Genomic DNA, 18798 nt, shown 5'->3' on the forward strand with positions numbered 1-18798 from the left:
TTAAAATTTTAATAATTGAATAAAAGTTGTATTATTATGTTCAGTAGCATAGACAGAACTCTTCTGGAATTAGACATTTTGATGGCAGCAGCAACATTAAGAATATTTTTGATAAAACAATCTCACAATTAGACTGATACTCATATGTGTGGTTGCATTTAAAATCAATGATGTTTGTAATGCCTGCACTACTAAACAGTCATTCCAAATTCCTGACAGAAATCAGTAGATGATAATAAACAGCCAGACCTTGACATTATTAAATGATACATAAGACATTTATGCTAATTTAGCCTTTGACTTATCCATCATTTGCCAACCAAAAGTCTCTTTAGAAGTAAAATTGCAGTTCTATTACTTTAAAAAATGTGGTTCTACACATAATTTTTCATTAAAAAGACATTAACTTCAGAGAGGCCACTAGAAAAGTTAATCTCTATTTGATCCCAGAATGTGAGGATAAATAAAAGATGAACTGTTTATTTTTATGTCAATTAATTTTACAAATCACCCTACACCAAGATTTTAGGTAAAGATGATTACCATTTATTTTCTTTATCATATGTGAGGAAAGCTTATCTTTTTTCATATTGTGCGATAGCATATTTTTTCTTTGTTGTATTTTGCAGCAAATGGAATAATCAAGGATGTTAGAGACAGTGATGCTGCTTGTTACTGCAAGAGTAAGAGTAAGAAAGGATGCAAACCGAACAGTGGGAAATTTCTCAAGCTATTCTGTACTAAATGTGTGGCTTTGGGGGACCGGTTCTCTTTCACTTTATGCAGGTGATTAAAGCTGTAGAGGAAGGCTACCGTCTGCCAAGCCCCATGGACTGTCCTGCTGCTCTCTACCAATTAATGCTGGATTGCTGGCAGAAAGACCGAAATAGCAGGCCCAAGTTTGATGAAATCGTCAACATGTTGGACAAGCTGATCCGTAACCCAAGTAGCTTGAAGACGCTGGTTAATGCATCGAGCAGGTACAAGGCCAGTCTGGAGAGATTTTTCTGAATATTGCTGATTCAGATTGATGCCACAAATATCAAGTTAATGAAATTATTTGTGTACACATGCTAGCCTATGAACCTATATTACACTAATTTATTTGAATATGGTTTTTTCATAATGTTGTTCTTTTATAATGAGTGAAATATAAATGATTAAATTATACTTTAAAACATCTGTACCTAATCTAATAGTGTAACCTACCAGTTGCAGATAAATGTTAACTATAGCCAGATTCAGGTAGCATTTTAAAAAATCCCCAAATATGTGTATTTTCAGGTGCTTTGGACCCCACATAGGTTTGGATGGGAGAACATAAGATTATAAGATAATGGGGAAAATCCAATTAAGCACTGGTATAATTTTAAACAGGAGATATATAACAACAATTACTCTTTGATTTCCTTAGAATAGATTTCACCACCTGTCATATTTTATGAACATCAACAACTCCTTTTCCTTATTCAGTTGAGTACAGATATTTGGATAATCATTTACTGTGTAGTATGAACAGGACTTAAAAATAATAAATGAGTAATCTTGTGGAAAAATTTTGTGTGAGCAAATGAGCATTTTTTAAACTTTTCTGAATGCATGTGAATGCATTTAAATAATGTTACATTATATAAAGCATTCTTACCTCTTTTACCTGAAAAATTACAAAATTATCCTCTCAAAAAATAAATCAGTTTGATTCTGTACTAGAAAACTTACCAAATTGTTATTTTCACTATATATAAGGCAGTAGTCTATCTCCACAAGAAAAGGTATCCTGCTGGTAACTGAATTGGCTGCCCATAGTATGAACTAAATGAGAAACAATTTGTTGATAAAGTTACATAAGTTCTATGATTCTGGTATAACATTTGTTTACTAGGCAAAAAGTCATTTTTAAATACAAATGAGGAATGAATCTTCAAACTCTGTTCAGGCATCATTAACTTTCTATGGTAGCAACTGGAGAATGCATCTTAGAGTTCATTCCTTATGTTGTTCCCAAAATAACTGCTTTTAAATTGTTTATTGTCATCTAAAATATTGTGTTTCTCTCATCTATTTGTTTGAGTTATGTTAAGTTGTCACAAATGGATATAAGGAAAGGAAATCATAAAAAAATATTATTATGTTCTAAATTGCATTAATTTATATCATCATCATCATTATAGCTTGAGAGCAGCTTTAAAATCTCCGAAGAACTTTCATATTTCCTTGTATGTATTATGTAGAATTCAGCTTGCTAGGTTTCATTTAAATAGATTTAGCTTAAGACTATACAGTTGGTCCTCTGTATGTGCAGATGTGGAGAGCCGACTGTACTACACCATTTTATATAAGGGACTTGGGCATCCATAGTTTTGGGTATCCATGGGGTGGAGGGCAGGGTCCTGGAACCAATCCCCTGCAGATACTGGGGAGGACTGTATCACTCACTACCCCATCTTTATTCAGTCATCTACAAATCCTGGTTCTAGAAGGTGTTAGTTCCTGATTCACTGTCTCTTTCTCTCTATCCCAACCCATGTCACAAAACTAGGTGATTTGAGTAACCATGTAGATGATATTCAAATATCTCTCAATACTTGAAATTTTCCCCTTCAATGATTTTGGTCTCTAGCCCACCTTGGACTCTTTTTCATAGTCATATTCTAGACTTTGCTATTACCAAATATGGCAACTCTTCTATAATCTCAACTTCGAGATTCTATTCTCCATTGTATCTTCAACAAATCTTTGACTGTACTGTTTAATGGCTACAAATTACTACTAAATGTCCACTTATTCATCCAATAAATATTCATGTGTCTACTCTGTGTCATGCTGTGGGCTAGGTGCTGATTATACAACATTGAGCAACACATTGTTGGGGGAGAGAGAGATAAACAAAATAAAAACATTGTGAGAGTGAGAGTAGAATTTAGCAGAATAAGTATGAGCTAGAGTGCTTGTGCAGGTAAGACATGATGATATCTTGAACTAAGGTGGTGACAAATTAAATAGAAATGGTCAAATTTGCAATATATTGGAAGTCGAATGGATAGTACACACAATTATAGATTGTGAGGGGACTGAAAACGAGGAAGGAGCAGACTATTTTATCATAAAGACGAGAACTTCAGGAAGAATTGGATGTGGAGAAGATGAGTAGTGTGGCTTTTTTGCTTTCCAGTTCCACTACTGGAATTAACCAGTAATTAGGTGAATTAACAAGCACCCCTGTATATGTAAGAGCATAATATAAAGGATAACTAACTTCTGGTCTCCTGGGAAAGTAGCTTAAATGAGCATGAGTTTCTCTAGTGAAGTCTAGAAGCAATTGGCTTTACACAAATTATTCTGCATATCTCTATTTGGTAGCATTTTCTATATTATTTTTACAAACAAAACAGCTTTAGGAAGTAAATACATCTAAATTACTACATGGAATTTTTAGCTAATGTACATATCAAGCCATTATAAGTCATCATTAACTATAGATAGAAAAAATCTGAATAGATTGTTTTGTGTTCTGTATTTTGAATTACTTTCTTCCTTGTTAGCATTTGTATATTTTTCTATTATAAATATACTTATAGACTCAAAGATCCATTGATTATGAGCTAATATTACAATATAATTTGTTACAAAAGAGTTTAAATGTTACTTTTAATATTTGTGTTTTATGTGTTTTAGAGTACCTAATTTGTTAGCAGAACATGGCTCACTGGGGTCCGGGGCCTACAGATCAGTAGGTGAATGGCTAGAAGCAATCAAAATGGGCCGATATACAGAGATTTTCATGGAAAATGGATACAGTTCAATGGACGCTGTGGCTCAGGTGACCTTGGAGTGAGTAATTTTTCTGATAATTTTTACATAATTGCTGGGGTGAGAAAAATTGTTCAGAAACCAATCTGGATGAGGTCAAGGGAAATCAGTTAACCTTTGTCCTTGTATGGCAGCTTTCAAAGCCTCTTCATTTTTAGCCTGTATTGTTAACAACTGCATGGTTAATGCTACTTGTGGCCAGTATCTTTGCTTCTTTACTTCAAACAAATAACATTTGCATATTTGAATAATTGGAATAACATCTCCTTGGCAAAATACTGGTACTTTGTGTTGTGGAAAAGATGTTTTCTTGACAAAGTTTTTATACTGATACCTATGTTATATGAATGTAAATACAAAACAAAACAAACTGTAAGCACAATTGGTGTGGCTAGCCCTAAATAACAACAAAACATACTCTTAAATTTTGGCTCTGATGAATACCCAGGTAACATCAGCTTAAGCAAAGCTTCCCAGGCAGGAATCTTGTTTACTCTCTAAGTGGTGCATATTATATTCTTGCAATCCAAGGATATATTAGATCCTGCCTCTGATTTGTTATTTGGTACAATCTCAGTGGAACCAATTGTGCCCTTTTCTGTTTGCACGTTTAAGATAAAGTTAATTAAATCTTATTAAATAAAAATCACTAGAGTTAAATATTGAATTCTTTAAGGTTGTAAGTTGTTTGTATCTTATTATATACTCTGTATGTATAATTACTTTAGCCTAATATTTGTTATTTGTGAAAATTAACTGTTGTTATGGTGGTTACATCTAGATTACAGTAACACAAATGATGTTTTAACCTGTGAATAAAATGATAACTTAGTTCAAATTACCTACAAATTCAAAGGTTAAAATATTGTTGTAAGGTTTAAAACATGGTAGAACCTTCTAAAGCACTAAACTGCAGAACTTCTTCCATTACTTCACATAATATGAACACTGAGTGCTTGGTTCTCACCGTTTCTATTCTGGCATTCTCTGGTTCATTGAATTCACTGCCCGTCAACAAAAGGTAACAGGGTACCATCATTTATCACCAATTAATGTCACATTCTCTCAGCATTTCTCTTCTCCATGACTATAACTAAAAGGACCTAAAATCACCACTCAGCTGGCTATCTTAATTGATTGAATCTCATTTTCACCATCACCACTAAATCATATATACTTGATGACATGTATACTTTGCCCATTATTTCTTTGGACACTCAAAAAACTCATCTGTGCTATAGTTAAAATAATAAATGGAAAACTTTACTGATAATTTAAAACTATTTTTACATGATTGCTCTTTAATTTGTCTGTAAAAATGGTCATTTTAATTTATTAAAGTCATTTGTCATTTTATATTAAAATGATACTGTAGGTATTTCTTCTACCCGATGTCAGATTACTTGTAAATATATAATAAAACTATTTGCATTAAATGATGTCTCTTTTTTTATTAAAATAGCACTATACATGTATATATTTATATCCACTACTTTTTTTGCTTCTGCCTTCAGAGAATAGTTATAATCACCAATAATGGCTCTTGCATTAACTACCTCTGTTTTACTTTCTTTGGGGCCCCCAAGTACTGTAAATATGTTGAATGTTTTAGAATTATGGTTCCACTTTTTCTTATTTCTTTTAATTCCTTTCTCTTTACTTTCCTATTTTCCCTTCTATCTCCAAACTTTCTCATTTTGTATGTTTTCTTTCAAGCCCTAATAGCTTCTTCTATCATCTTATGATGGTCTGCAACTCATTTCTATTTTCCAGTATTTTTGTCTGGTCAGTTCTTCTCTACTTGGTTCAATTTCTTCTCTCTCTGTTATTTTGGTAGCTTGTTGCCTCCTGCTATATTGCCTCCTTTGAGATATTTTATGTTTTAATTTATTTACTCTGACCAGAAGAGTAAGGTGAAATTAAGAGATTTACCAACATCTTCCTGTTCAGAGAATGTTGGTCACCATGTGTCAATTGCTTGAGTTTCCTGGGACCATAATAACACATGCCTTACTAGGAACTGAGCCAGCCAACCTTAACCTCAGTGAAGCTGATTTATTGGAGAGTCCAACACCTTTTAAATACATGTCCTCTTGTTTATTGTGGGGTTTTTTGTTTGTTTTTTTTTAAATATTTGAATTGGAGGACTGATTTTTTTAAAATAAATTTATTTATTTTTTATTTAGTTATTTTTGGCCAAGTTGGGTCTTCATTGCTGTGTGTGGGCTTTCTCTAGTTGTGGCGAGCAGGGGCTACTCTTCGTTGTGGTGTGCGGGCTTCTCATTATGGTGGCTTCTCTTGTTGCGGAGCATGGGATCTAGGCACATGGGCTTCAGTAGTTGTGGCACACGGGCTCAATAGTTGTGGCTTGAGGGCTCTAGAGTGCAGGCTCAGTAGTTGTGGCACATGAGCTTAGTTGCTCTGCAGCATGTGGGATCTTCCCAGACCAGGGATTGAACCCATGTCTCCTGCATTGGCAGGCAGATTCTTAACCACTGCACCACCAGGAAAGTCCTGTTTATTGTGTTTTTGACCATATTTTTTTCCTATTAGTAAGAACATATTTATCAAAATATTATGTTAAATAACTCACAAAATAGTGTGTAATCAGTTACTTGTTTGGTCAGAAATATAAGAAACAAAATTATCTATGCATTTTGCTTGCCCTTCACCAAAAAAAGTCAGTCATTATTAAGGACTATGGCAAAGGAACTGGGATATCAGTAAAGACAAACTCAAATACTTAATGATTTTTTTATACATGGTCTTTGCCTATATCTAAACAATAATTTTATGTAGCCTGTATAATATTATAATAAAATAAAATATTAGTGCCAGTATTACTGCCGGAGTATAATAGAAACTGATAAATGGAAGAAATATTCATACCTGTAATAAATGCTTAGAAAAAAAACTAAAATTAATTAATATAAAGCAAAAGATCAAACTGCCAATATATCTACATAAGAAAAATATGCTATAACTTGTGCCATTAAATTTGTTCTCATGGTGGGTTTAGAATAAGGAAGAGTAAACAATTACAGTTTTTCAGAACCACATACTTTGGTGAAAATTTCCTTCATAAAGGTTTAATTTTATTTATTTTTTTATTTATTTTTTGCCAGCACATACATGTATGGCTTGATGTGGAATAGAAATGAAATATTTCAAGATCTTAGAGTTAAAATGTGTTCAATGAAAGTGGCTTTTAACCGTAGATGTTTCTGTCTGCTGATCTCTGTGCCTAAAGTTTGCTGTTCTGTGAACAGTACTCATATTAGAACAATTGTTGCAGCAGTAATTATGCAATCTGTACTATGGTGTTTAAGTGCGGTGAGTTATGGTTGATAGGGGGAATTGTGAGCTTGAGGTGAGTTGCAAAGTGAATCCACAGATTTGACTTAAGGACAGTATTATAGCTGTTTTTTAAACTTCTTGTCAGACCAGTACTGTCAACTTTTGATTATTCAGAAAATGAGCAAAGTCCAATGAACTTAAATATTATATCAATTGTGTGTAAGCTGAAGAGATTCCTATTAGAATCATTTATTAAAATAGGGTCTTAAAATATTAAAATATTTTAAAGGAAAGTGTCACAAATCTAGAGCCAAAATTTGTGCACACTAATTCAAATAAATTTAACTTATCATTATGCATAATTTATTATATGCCTAAAATACACATAGGAGTGCTTACTATCCTCTGTGCTCTACATAACTAAGCTAAAACGTCTAGTGTAACCCTCACAAGGTCTCAACCGTTGAAAAACATAACCAGGTCATGGTTAAGTTATTTCTTGCCAAATCTATGTATACTTATCTTGTACAGTACATATATAATGATTATCAGGATTCTTCTAAGTGAACCAAAACAGTCCAAACATACAATTGCATAATAAAACTATGGCAAAAAGAATAAGCACTGAAATTTAGTGACTATTCATTAAACTCTCTTCTCCCTTCTCCTATCCAGCCAGTGTTGGTGGGGCTAAGTACCAATGATATGGCTAAAAGGTGTGTAAAGCAGAAGGGAGAAGAAAGTAAGGGAATGTTTCCTCTACAAGTGGATGAACTACATCCTGAATAATCAAGAGCTGGCTCCAATATCAACTAAACACCTCTCGTTATTCTCCACTTTTCATTCTGCCATTTTAGCACCATAATATCAGTGTTTTCCATTATTTAATATTATGGAATAACTTGAAAAAACGATTGGAATGTTGTCACAACAATGGCAATTCGTTATATTTGCAGCGTTTTTAAAACTAACCATGCTTTATTGACAAAATCCAAACCATTTTTTACGTAACAATACTATTCTCGTCATGTTTAGATTCATAGGCCTATGCTGAAATATAGTTTATCATCATTAGAATTGGCTTTGGGTATTAAGATTACACGTGGTCATGATAAAAATTAGTATAATATTTGTAAAGGGGACACACCTAAAACTTTGTCTTGCTACAAAAATTCCTATATAGAAAAATGAAATAGTAAAATACATCTTAAACCATTTTCAAGTTATTTTTTCAAAAATCATTACAAATAGAGCAGCACCTTCATCATGAAATGCAAAATACTTCAGTTTTTATCAAATTTCTCTCACATTATTACTGTTAAATTGACCATTTAATATGTACTTTAAGGCATAAAATGGAAATTGTTGGAAATCACAAAAGTGTGAGCAAAACTACATAAAAGAAAATACTTTAATTTACTTATCAATATTGGAATAAAGTTACTTAATCTTTACTAGAAACGTTTTTCTAATACCTTTTTAATTCTCATTTGTAGTATTATTAGAAAAATAATAAACGGGATTTTAAAGAAACTACTTTGCTGCTGAGAACAAGTTTAACTGCCTTAATAATCTTATTTCTCCCCACTTTTAAACTGTAAATCACATTGTATAAAGGTAAATGTATATTGCATGCATTATAAATGCTACTTTTTTTTTTTTTTTTTTTTTTTTTTTTTTTTTTTTTGCGTTACGCGGGCCTCTCACTGCTGCGGCCTCTCCCGTTGCGGAGCACAGGCTCCAGACGCGCAGGCTCAGCGGCCATGGCTCAGGGGCCCAGCCGCTCCGCGGCATGTGGGATCTTCCCGGACTTGGGCACGAACCCGCATCTCCTTCATTGGCAGGCAGACTCTCAACCACTGTACCACCAGGGAAGCCCATAAATGCTACTTTCTAAATCTCTGCACATTAATTTGACAGCTTTTGAAATGACAGATCAGATTTTTAAAACAACAGCATTCCATTAAAGACACATAATTTATGGCAGTATGTAAAACTCAATGCTGTGTTTTCATAATTCCGTTTATCCCATGGAAGGAGGGGTAGAGGTGGGAGGTGAGATGGAGGAAGAGAGAGGAAGAAGGAGAGAATTTCAGTGGTCTGATCTTCCTCCCGTATGAATCTTAGGGGATAATCAGATCATAAGATGACCCTAAATAAAATTTTATGCTTGGGAAAATTCAAACAAATTTAATTTAAAATCTAGATATATGAAATATTCTGAAGAAGGACAGGTTTTATTTGCCTGTAAACACAAACTCTATAACTGTATTAATCCAATACAATTCCTTAAAACATTCATTCTTTAGCATGATATAGATGCCACAAAAAATTTAAATTCCCAAAGCACTGAACCAGAGTATTTCTTGTGGTTATTTGCAGAGAATGAGGTTATATTTACATATAATATAATAACAGATTAAGACAGGGGAAACAAAAATAAGTCAAACGAGTGATTTCATAAGAGTTAGACAAAATAACCAAGAGTTGGAATATGGAATACATACACGCATACACCCATGCCCCCACCCCCATAGACACACACTTCAAATTAAGGTTTTGGTATTGTATATGCAAAGTCCACGCTGTTTGAGCAGGAAAACCTGTAAAATTTTTTCAGGTCTTTCAGAATAAACTGTAATAGCTATTTTCAAAACCTCATTGCTATTAATTGGGTTGGCCATATGAATTGTGCAGTTTAAATATGTATATATTAAATCAGTACTTTCAAATCTGAATTTGTCAGAATCACCTGTAGGTTTATAAAGCATATGATAAAACATGTTTTAAACTTTATTTCAAGTACTGATTATTTACATTCTCTAGTAGAGGTCGATTGCTTTCAGTTTAAGAAATTTTAGACTCTTTTCTACTGACTTAGGTCCAAAGTTTGGTAGTGGGCACCCATGAATTCTCCTGTTTTCACAATTCATGATGCATAAATTACATGTGGAAACATGAGCGTATTAGTTAGCCCATAACTGTAGTTGCCATGAAGTATACTTCTATAGATTGTGTTACCATAGCTTCAGTCAAAGAAGTAAGTGTTTGGTTTCCTTTATTAGATATCTTCTTTCTTTTAGAATTTTGGATATTTGATGTTATATATACAGAGTTCTCATTTTACAGATGAATAAATAATTACCTGTTATTTAAAGTTCTTTGCTCAAAATTATATCTCAGAGAAATGAGAAATTAAGAGTATGGACTTTGGTGTCAGATTCCTGGTTTTAGTCCTGGCTCTGCTAAGACTGGCTGTGTTATCTAGCCAAGTGATTGCTTTTTTTTTTTTTTTTTTTTAGCTATTTGCCATTTGCTAAAACTCTCATAAGAAATCAAGAAAACATAAGAAAAAGACACCTAAGATATTATTTAGATAAATAATTATTTCCAATAATAATACATATGGAGGTTAAGTACCCATTTATTCAATTTGTATCCTCTGATAATTAAGAGATTTCTTTGATCTTCCAAAACTATTCAATTTTACATATAATAATTCGTATCATTGTGTCCAGTTCTAAAGAATTCTAAGACAATCTGAAATTGATGCATTTACTGAATGCAAAAATATTCTACTTTTAGCATAATGTGTTAAATAGAGTAATTATCTAAAAAGTCTAACATACCAAACATCCCTTGTCATTTAAAAATCTTGAATTGTTAATGCTCATTTTTTAATAATTGACATTATTTGCCAAACATACCTGAATTATTATATTTGCCAAATGCATATTTTGGGAAAATAGAATTCCTGAATATCCTATGAAATAACATTTAAAAACCATGAGCACTGGCATTGAGCTCCATAATATGCTTGTAGTTTAAGAATCTAAACATTTGTAGTTTTCGTTTGAATAATAAGTTTGTTTAAAAGAAACAGTATGAAAGCATCTTGGTTGAAAAGACTGCTTGATAGCGTGTAATCTTCAGAATGCTCTAAATGCCAATAGAGCCTAGATGTATTTGATAAAGGAAGAAAGCTCCTCTACTTTGGGTTCCAAGTAAAAAATAAAATATTTGTAAGTGTTATAAGAGCAATGTAGTGCTGATTATTCCCTAAAGATATCTGTTATAGAAGATGATTGTGCTGACTGAGTCATTTGAAAAGTTCGGTCTTCAACTGCTTAGCTATGAAATTTTTTAAAGTATATTTTATGCTCACTTCTTTTAGCAAAAAAAAAAGTGCTTGTTCATATTGTAGGTCCATATTTTCAAAACCGTTCAATGAAATTGTACCCTTTAATTTAAATATTTATTGGTAAGCATGTGCAAATTTGTTTTTTCACTGTTCTGTGCCACTAAAATAATCATGTCCAAAAAGGGAGGCAAATATATATCACTCCTTGTTTTAAATATATCTTTGACTGCAAACAGATTTTCAGGTACAATTTTAGAGCCTGCTTTTGAAAACTGGACCCTGTATGTCTAAATTGGGACTGTAATCTTATTAGTTTCTGCAAAATGTTTGCCTCTTTGCCAGCGTGAAATAATGAGGTGTGCTACAAATTGAATCAATACATACATCCAATGTGTGCTTTCTTCATGCAGGGATTTGAGACGGCTTGGAGTGACTCTTGTTGGTCACCAGAAGAAGATTATGAACAGCCTTCAAGAAATGAAGGTGCAGCTGGTCAACGGGATGGTGCCATTGTAACTTCAGTTAATTGTCACTTCATCAAGTGAATGATTCTGCACTTTGTAAACAAGCCCTGAGATTTATTTTAACAAAAAAAGGGGGTAAAAGGGAAAACTCAGTGATTTCTAAACCTTAAGAAAGCATTTGTTTCAGCCACAGAATTTGTGATCAGTGTTTTACTAAAATATCTTTATCTTCCTCTCAATATCTTCATTTTTAATGAAGCAAATATAACCTGCATGGAATAGGAACATGAGGTTCAACATTATCTTATATTACAACAACAAAATCCTTCTCACTACTTCTACAAAATTTTATACATGAAATATATAACTATATATAGCACCTTTATAGACTGAATGAAGGCAGCCCTTTTCAAAACTTCCAAGAATCTATTTGAAAGGAAAAGTTTTATAGCCATTTGTGGGCTAACAAAAGCTGCAGTTTACTGAAGTTTACTTCAGACTTCAAGTCTTAATTGTCTACATAAGTGTATTGAAGAGCAATATGGTTAGATAATTTCTAAATAGATATCTTCTTTTGTAATTTTAAATGCTGTTACACAGCGTTAAGTTATGGAAACTAGTGTATAAACATGTTGCTTGATCAAGGACAAGTACAATACAGGGTGTATATTTATTTTTCTGTGTTATAAAATTTACTTTTAGTTGTTCTTCTAGAAACTACTAGGTAATAAATGTGAATATACTGTATAATTTGCTATATACCCAGGAATCAATTTAAGTTGGAGCTCTGTGTGTGTGTGGCTTGCACATGTGTGTATTACCATTCTGCTTGCATTGTTAATAGTGTTTTAATTTTAGCAACATTCAGGAACAAGTGTTCCAGAGTGTATTAGGAATCAGAGAAATAGGGAAGCTGTAAAACAAAATTTAACACAAGCTTGTGTCTTTTTTCCTCTCATGTGTCTAAAAGCTACTAAATCTCTTTATTCACCAACAGGAAATGTCTAAAAGACTAAATCCCCTTTGGCATTTTAAAAACACTTTGTGATATCTGTGACAATGCAGTTCTTCTAACCATTAATCTTGCACCCCTGTAAGAAATTTCACCTTTCTGAGTCCCAGAAAATATCTTGTCAAGCAAAGTTGACACCGAAGGACACATTTTCAGCAGGATGTAGAAGGACTTAACTGTGCAGACTTGTATTAATGTTGTTAAATCCCGCACATAGCACCAAGCATTACCCCTAAGTGTTAATCCTTGGTATCCATCTCCCTTGTGGCTCAGCTCTAAGAAATTTTGATACTAAAGCAGCAATGGAATGATGACAAATACATATGTATATATTTTCCCCTTTAGAATTTTCTCTATGACAAAACCTGACAGTTTTATTTGTTGATGGCAGTTTATTCATTTGGGAATTTCATCTTGGATTCAGTTACACTGAACTGAATTTACTTTGATGAGCCAATCTAAAGTGTTATTTATTGACCTTATTAAGAAATATATGTCCTGTGTACATTCTATATACCACACTTGGTGAAGATTGACATTTGAAACTTTATTAGAACTTGAACACAACTGAGCTCTTTGGTGAAATAACCAAGTTTTTTTTGTATTATTACACTTTATAAATCATGAATGCCGTGATTATTCAAAGAGCACAGCATTTAAGCAAAATACAGCCTACATGTGGTTATCGATGGCAATAGTTATATTGGAGTAGCTTGGATTAGTGACATCCATAGGGAATATACCAGCATTATATTGTTGGTACTCCCTCTCTCTTTCCCAAGCGCCTGTTCCAGTCAAATGTTTGCATATACAAGAATAAACTTTGGGGACGTACCTTCTTTCTACCCTGCCCACCTTTTACTTAAGTATCTCTTTGCTAAAGAATATAGGGAAAAACAGAAGTTTTAAGCAATTTCAAATGATATATTGAGTCCTGTCCAATTAGGGCTATAATTCTTTACTGGGTCTATACTGTACCATGGGTCCACACAAACTATGCTTAATTATACTCTATAGTAGTGAAATTTCTGGACAAAATAGAGAGAGATGGACTTAACTTTGTTTTCATAAAATGACAAGGAGTCATCACCATTATGAAAGATGCATTTGTTTTTTTCAGGAAACAAAATAGTAACTAAACTAATTCCTTTTGTACAAAATAATTGGAGATGTGTTGCATTTATTGAATTTAGTAAAACCAACCAAATATAAGTGATAAAGTAACAATTGAGAAACTTCAAAGTAAGAATAAATTTATTGATTTAAAAGAGAAATGACCATAAATTTTAGAGTTGATGGACTAGCCACAATTACTTATACATAACAAATATACTTAAATTGTTTTCCAGCTTTATGTGTTCAAAGATGATTGGGATATCAGGACGGAATATATCTAAGTGATTGGAATTTGAAGTTACAATGCAGACTTTCTCTTTTTCACAAAAGAACATTAGAAATTAATTTCGATCAAATTTATTTCCTTCCTTTGCAACCTTAATGTATATTTTGGAAAGTAAATTGAGATGAAAGTTAAACACATAGCTTTCATCCATATCTCACTTTGGTTGAGACTTTCTAAGGAATGTCAATATGATTTTAGAAGATGCACTCTTGCACCCCCCCAAAGAAAGAAGAAAGAATTCCCTTCAAAAATATTTGTTCACCACTGGATATATCACCAATTGGGAAGTGCCAATCTCATCTATAAATGTGAGAAGTGGTACAAGGAGAGAGGCAGCTTTTGTGAAATGCAACAAGGCAGTAACCCAGGGCAAGGTTTGACAAATCTTGATTGTGTGATTTCTTATGCTTTTTGTTCATATCGTCACCTACCAGACAACCAAAAATAAAATATAGATTCAATAATTTTAGTACATACGATAGATTTGTCAAATTAAACATAATGTTATTTTAACTATCAGTAACGATACCTTTAAAGCATAAGTCTTTCTCAGTGTTTAACTTTGAAAAATAGGTACAAGCAGGGAGTAATTCTCAACTTACTGATATCTGTCGAAGTCACTCAATTCTACTTTTATCAATCATAATTTGTTTTCTAATCTTGTCATTTGCTCACATGTAAAAACGACATAATCAGTTCTTCTTGTGTGTTGAATTGTATGTAAAAATGTAAAAATTTTGATTTTCCCATTTAAAAAAAATGAATGTGCATGGTCTTTTATTTCTTGTGCTATAATCACCAAGTCAGTGTTCTAAAGTTGTAGGATTACTATAAAAATTATATTCCAATATTCTACCTAAACTTAAATGTGGTCAGCATTATTAGTTTCAGAGTTGCCAAAACAATACAAAACATCCTTAACTCAGTTTGTAAGAGTTTTAACCAGTGTGCAATGGTGAAGAAATAGTTTCCTATCTCAAGTTTAAAATGGAAATTAATATCAATTGAGAACTTAATGTGTTTGCATGTCTGCTATTTAATCTCCAAGTGAAAGTTAAAGATTCTTTTAACACCATTCTTTCTCCCATTTAAAGTGGGTTCTCAAAAAGCACAAGATATTTACCTGTGGAAGACATTTGTTGGCTGTAATTGTACATTAGATGGCAAATGCCATTTGAGTCAGATGTTAGAAATTTACTAGATGTATGATGTTGCATAGTAGACTAAGATCCTTTTCTCATTTTGTCCTTTCTAAAAATAAAGAAAAAAGAAAGCTAAGTATGATAGTAAACTGTCTTTGCTTATGTCCTGACAGATGTTTAACCTCAAAATAAATAAAAAGTAGGTACAATAAGATGATGATGATAATGAATAAACAATCAAAGTGCTAGTTTTATTTGAAAATAATAACTAGAATAAGTCATCATTTTTTCAACTCTGTAGCACAGCTGGTTACATTGAATATTTTTCTCTATTATGCTGTTAATTATATAGTAACGTATCAAAGAAGAAATAGATAAGAACTTTCTTTTCATTTCTTGTTGATTTATGAAAAAGTCTTTTTACACACAAATGATTGAATGTTCTTATTCAGAATGACCACATAATTATTGCTTAGGAAAAGACACCAGTTCTTAAAAAAAGAGTCTATTTATAATAATCAGAATCAAACGTTATTTGTTTCTTTTAAATATAAATGAAAAAAATTGAAGGTGGCAAAGAATGTCATATTTATTCAGGCTGGACTATCTTAACAGTAGAAGTTTCAGTGGTCAACATGTTTGTGCATCTTTAGATGCTAATAGTTTTACAATTTATTATTTAAAAGTGTAAAAAATTTCATTTATAATAGTCTGAGAATAAAGCTTAGACTCAGTCATTTGTTAATATGTTTATTAGAATGTTTTAGTTTCAGGCAAGTCAGAAGCAGCTGTATAGCATTATTCTATGTTAGGCATTGGGATATCTCAAGTCCCTGCCTCAACATTAATTCAAGGAAGAATTAGCATTTCTGTATATTTTCTCTGTTTGAAGCTCTATGTGGATTTGGTTTGTGTACATGTTTTTGTAGTGTAAGATATGAAATTTTATATTTTTTCAGAAAATAAAAAAACATTTGAATACAGTTAATTCCGATTGTCATGCTTAACCCTCTCCCAAAAGACTTCAAGCTTACGGTCTTTGTATAATGATTTCAGTTCCTTCTGCTAAACATGTTGGAATTTCTTATGCTAAATATTTAAAGTGCAATCAGCATCCATTTTCCTCAAAGACATATTCACGAATCTTTGCATTCAAATATTTTTTGCAACTATAGTTTGACACTGAGATTGTTGGACATGAGCATAACTATGTGAAACCTAATTAGATGTTTAATTGTGACAGTGTTATGCAACATTACTTAAAAGAAAAAAAAAAAAAAAAACGATAAAAAACCCCAGAGAACTGTGTGTACCGTCTGCAAAAAGAGACTTTCTGATGACTTTCTTATCAACAAGCATCTGCTTGTGGCAGAGTGTGGAGGAGTTGCATTCTTACAGGAAGGGATGCCATTAACTGCAAATACTCCCTCTTCTTCTCTGTGTATTGTATCATATTGGTCTCCTTTTGTAAAGAGCATAACAAACAGTCTGCTGTTTTCGAGGAAATGAATCATATTTGTATTTTGTTTGCACTTAATTCATAAAAAGTGACATCACCATGCCTATGGAAATTATCCATAACCCCTTTGTCTATGCAGAAAATCACTATTACAAGGGAAACCGTCTGCTATTTGCTATGCTCTCATGTAAAGACTGTGAGTTCTTTCTCAGCAAGTAGACAATTCTTGCTCTTACTTTGCTACAGAGGTAAAGATCCTGTGATAAAAGGAATTTTCCCGCAATCCCATAGGCACTTTTGACCAGGTAGGAGTGATGGGGTGGTGGTGAAAAAGTTAATTAACATTTAATAAGAACGTACTATTTTGTATTAGAATTTTTTACACTTATTATTGTCTCTGCTTTACTGATAAGGAAACAATGACTCAAAGCTGTCAAGAAATTGCCCAAAGTCCGACTTCTCTTCAAAGGTAGGATGAAACCCACATTTATTTGAGATCAAACCCATGTACCCAAGAGCTCAATCTTTCTTGCTTTGCCTACATTTCTAGCCATTTATTTTCAGTCCTTTCCACTATCCTTTATTATTCTGCCTTCCTTTCAAATACTGAAATTGTGGGTACTCTTCCCATCCCATGCTATATGCTTTCTCTTGGAAGTTGTATCAACTCACAAGTCTTCAATATTAACATATATTGGAATAGCATTCCATACTGAATCTCCAGCACCAATCTTTCTCCCAAAATATAACTCCATGTGTATAAATTTTTACTAAAGCTCTCCAATTGGCTGTAATGTATGCATTTTAAAATCAGCATATCCCAAACTGACTTACTTACCTTCAACACGACTTATATCTTATTCCATACTCCCAGCAGAAGATACAATTTTGTACATAGTTAAAAAAGGAGAGATCTAAAATTTATATTTTAAATTTTCTCTACCCTCAGCTCCATCTAAAACTTATAAAATTTTATTAGTTTCATATTGAAAATGTTTCTCAGATGTATCACCAGCAAATGTAGAAAAAAATAAGAAAAAGTCAAAGATAACTCTAAGTAGGAAACATACCCTAGAAAATTAAATATATCACCCAGAACCAAAGAGACCCTTTTCCTTGATACTTTAACTTATGCATTTTTATGATGGGGATTTAATAGGAATCTTTCACCATTGAGCAAACAGTTATAAACATTATACAGCACATTTTATCCAAAATTTTATTAAATAGTGTAACTTTGGATCATGAAAGAAAAATTTAGAAAGCATCAGATTGGCCCTTTGTACAAATAAATAGACATACCTCTTAGAGAAGGTATTCCAAACAAATTGACTTGGATTATGCTAAAAATATTTTTTAAAGAAAGTAAAAATTTATACATTTAAATGAAATGATAAGCCTTGGAGGGTTTCCACTCTGATATAAGGATAAAGTAAAATGACTTACTGTATCTTCCTTGGAGTAGTAACAGCTCTAACCATATCAGGTATGGAGGTCAGACCAAACAACAAAGTTTTTCAATCATCCTTTTTTTTCCTACAAATATGTGAAATACAATTATAATGAGTATTAGTTTCAAACAAAGTATTTCAGAAAGTGCAGCCTAAATGTGTTTTCAGGGCAGGTATATTGCAGACCTCTGAGTCCTTCACTTTGTTAATTCTGAAGAAGGGGCAAGAAATCATGATCTAATTTTTGTGGTGAAGCACAGATCTTTCTCAAGATTTGCGGAATGTTCCCCATGTTTATTCATGAACCGTGCCTTCATGTTCTGTCAAAGCACATGGTCCTGATTGTCCATAATATAGAAAAACAGTTTCCAATAAATAAATGGTACTTGTCCTTTATGAAAAAAAAAAAAAAAAAAAGTGGTCCAAAGGTCAAAGTCAAATAGGTTTTGTAAACTTTGCTTGTATTATCCTCTATTAGAGCTTCACAAAACATTCTAGAAATACAAAGCATCAACTAAATTTAGTTCAATGATTCCCCAAATGTGTGACCATGGAACCCTTTTAGCTGGTAGGGATTATTACTACTACCACATGGTAATTCTAAGAGTGAATTGTTATCT

General features: G+C 32.5%; 1 protein-coding gene across 8 annotated transcripts in view; it reads left to right on the forward strand.

Annotated features, from left to right (window-relative positions):
* EPHA5 (EPH receptor A5) overlaps positions 1-16256 on the forward strand; it is a 317046-nt gene extending 300790 nt beyond the window's left edge. For 6 of the 8 annotated variants that reach the window (XM_059066492.2, XM_059066495.2, XM_059066493.2 and 3 more), the window contains 3 exons: positions 787-980; positions 3676-3831; positions 11659-16256. In XM_059066492.2, coding sequence (XP_058922475.1) covers positions 787-980; positions 3676-3831; positions 11659-11764 — 456 coding nt within the window. In that variant the 3' untranslated portion in view covers positions 11765-16256. Of the gene's footprint in view, positions 1-786; positions 981-3675; positions 5238-11658 lie in introns of those variants that run through there. The other 2 variants (XM_067035726.1, XM_067035727.1) reach the window with 1 other exon arrangement.
* Positions 16257-18798: the final 2542 nt, after the last annotated feature.

Source organism: Kogia breviceps, chromosome 6 (genome assembly GCF_026419965.1).
Source record: "Kogia breviceps isolate mKogBre1 chromosome 6, mKogBre1 haplotype 1, whole genome shotgun sequence".
Classification (NCBI taxonomy): Eukaryota; Metazoa; Chordata; class Mammalia; order Artiodactyla; family Physeteridae; genus Kogia; species Kogia breviceps.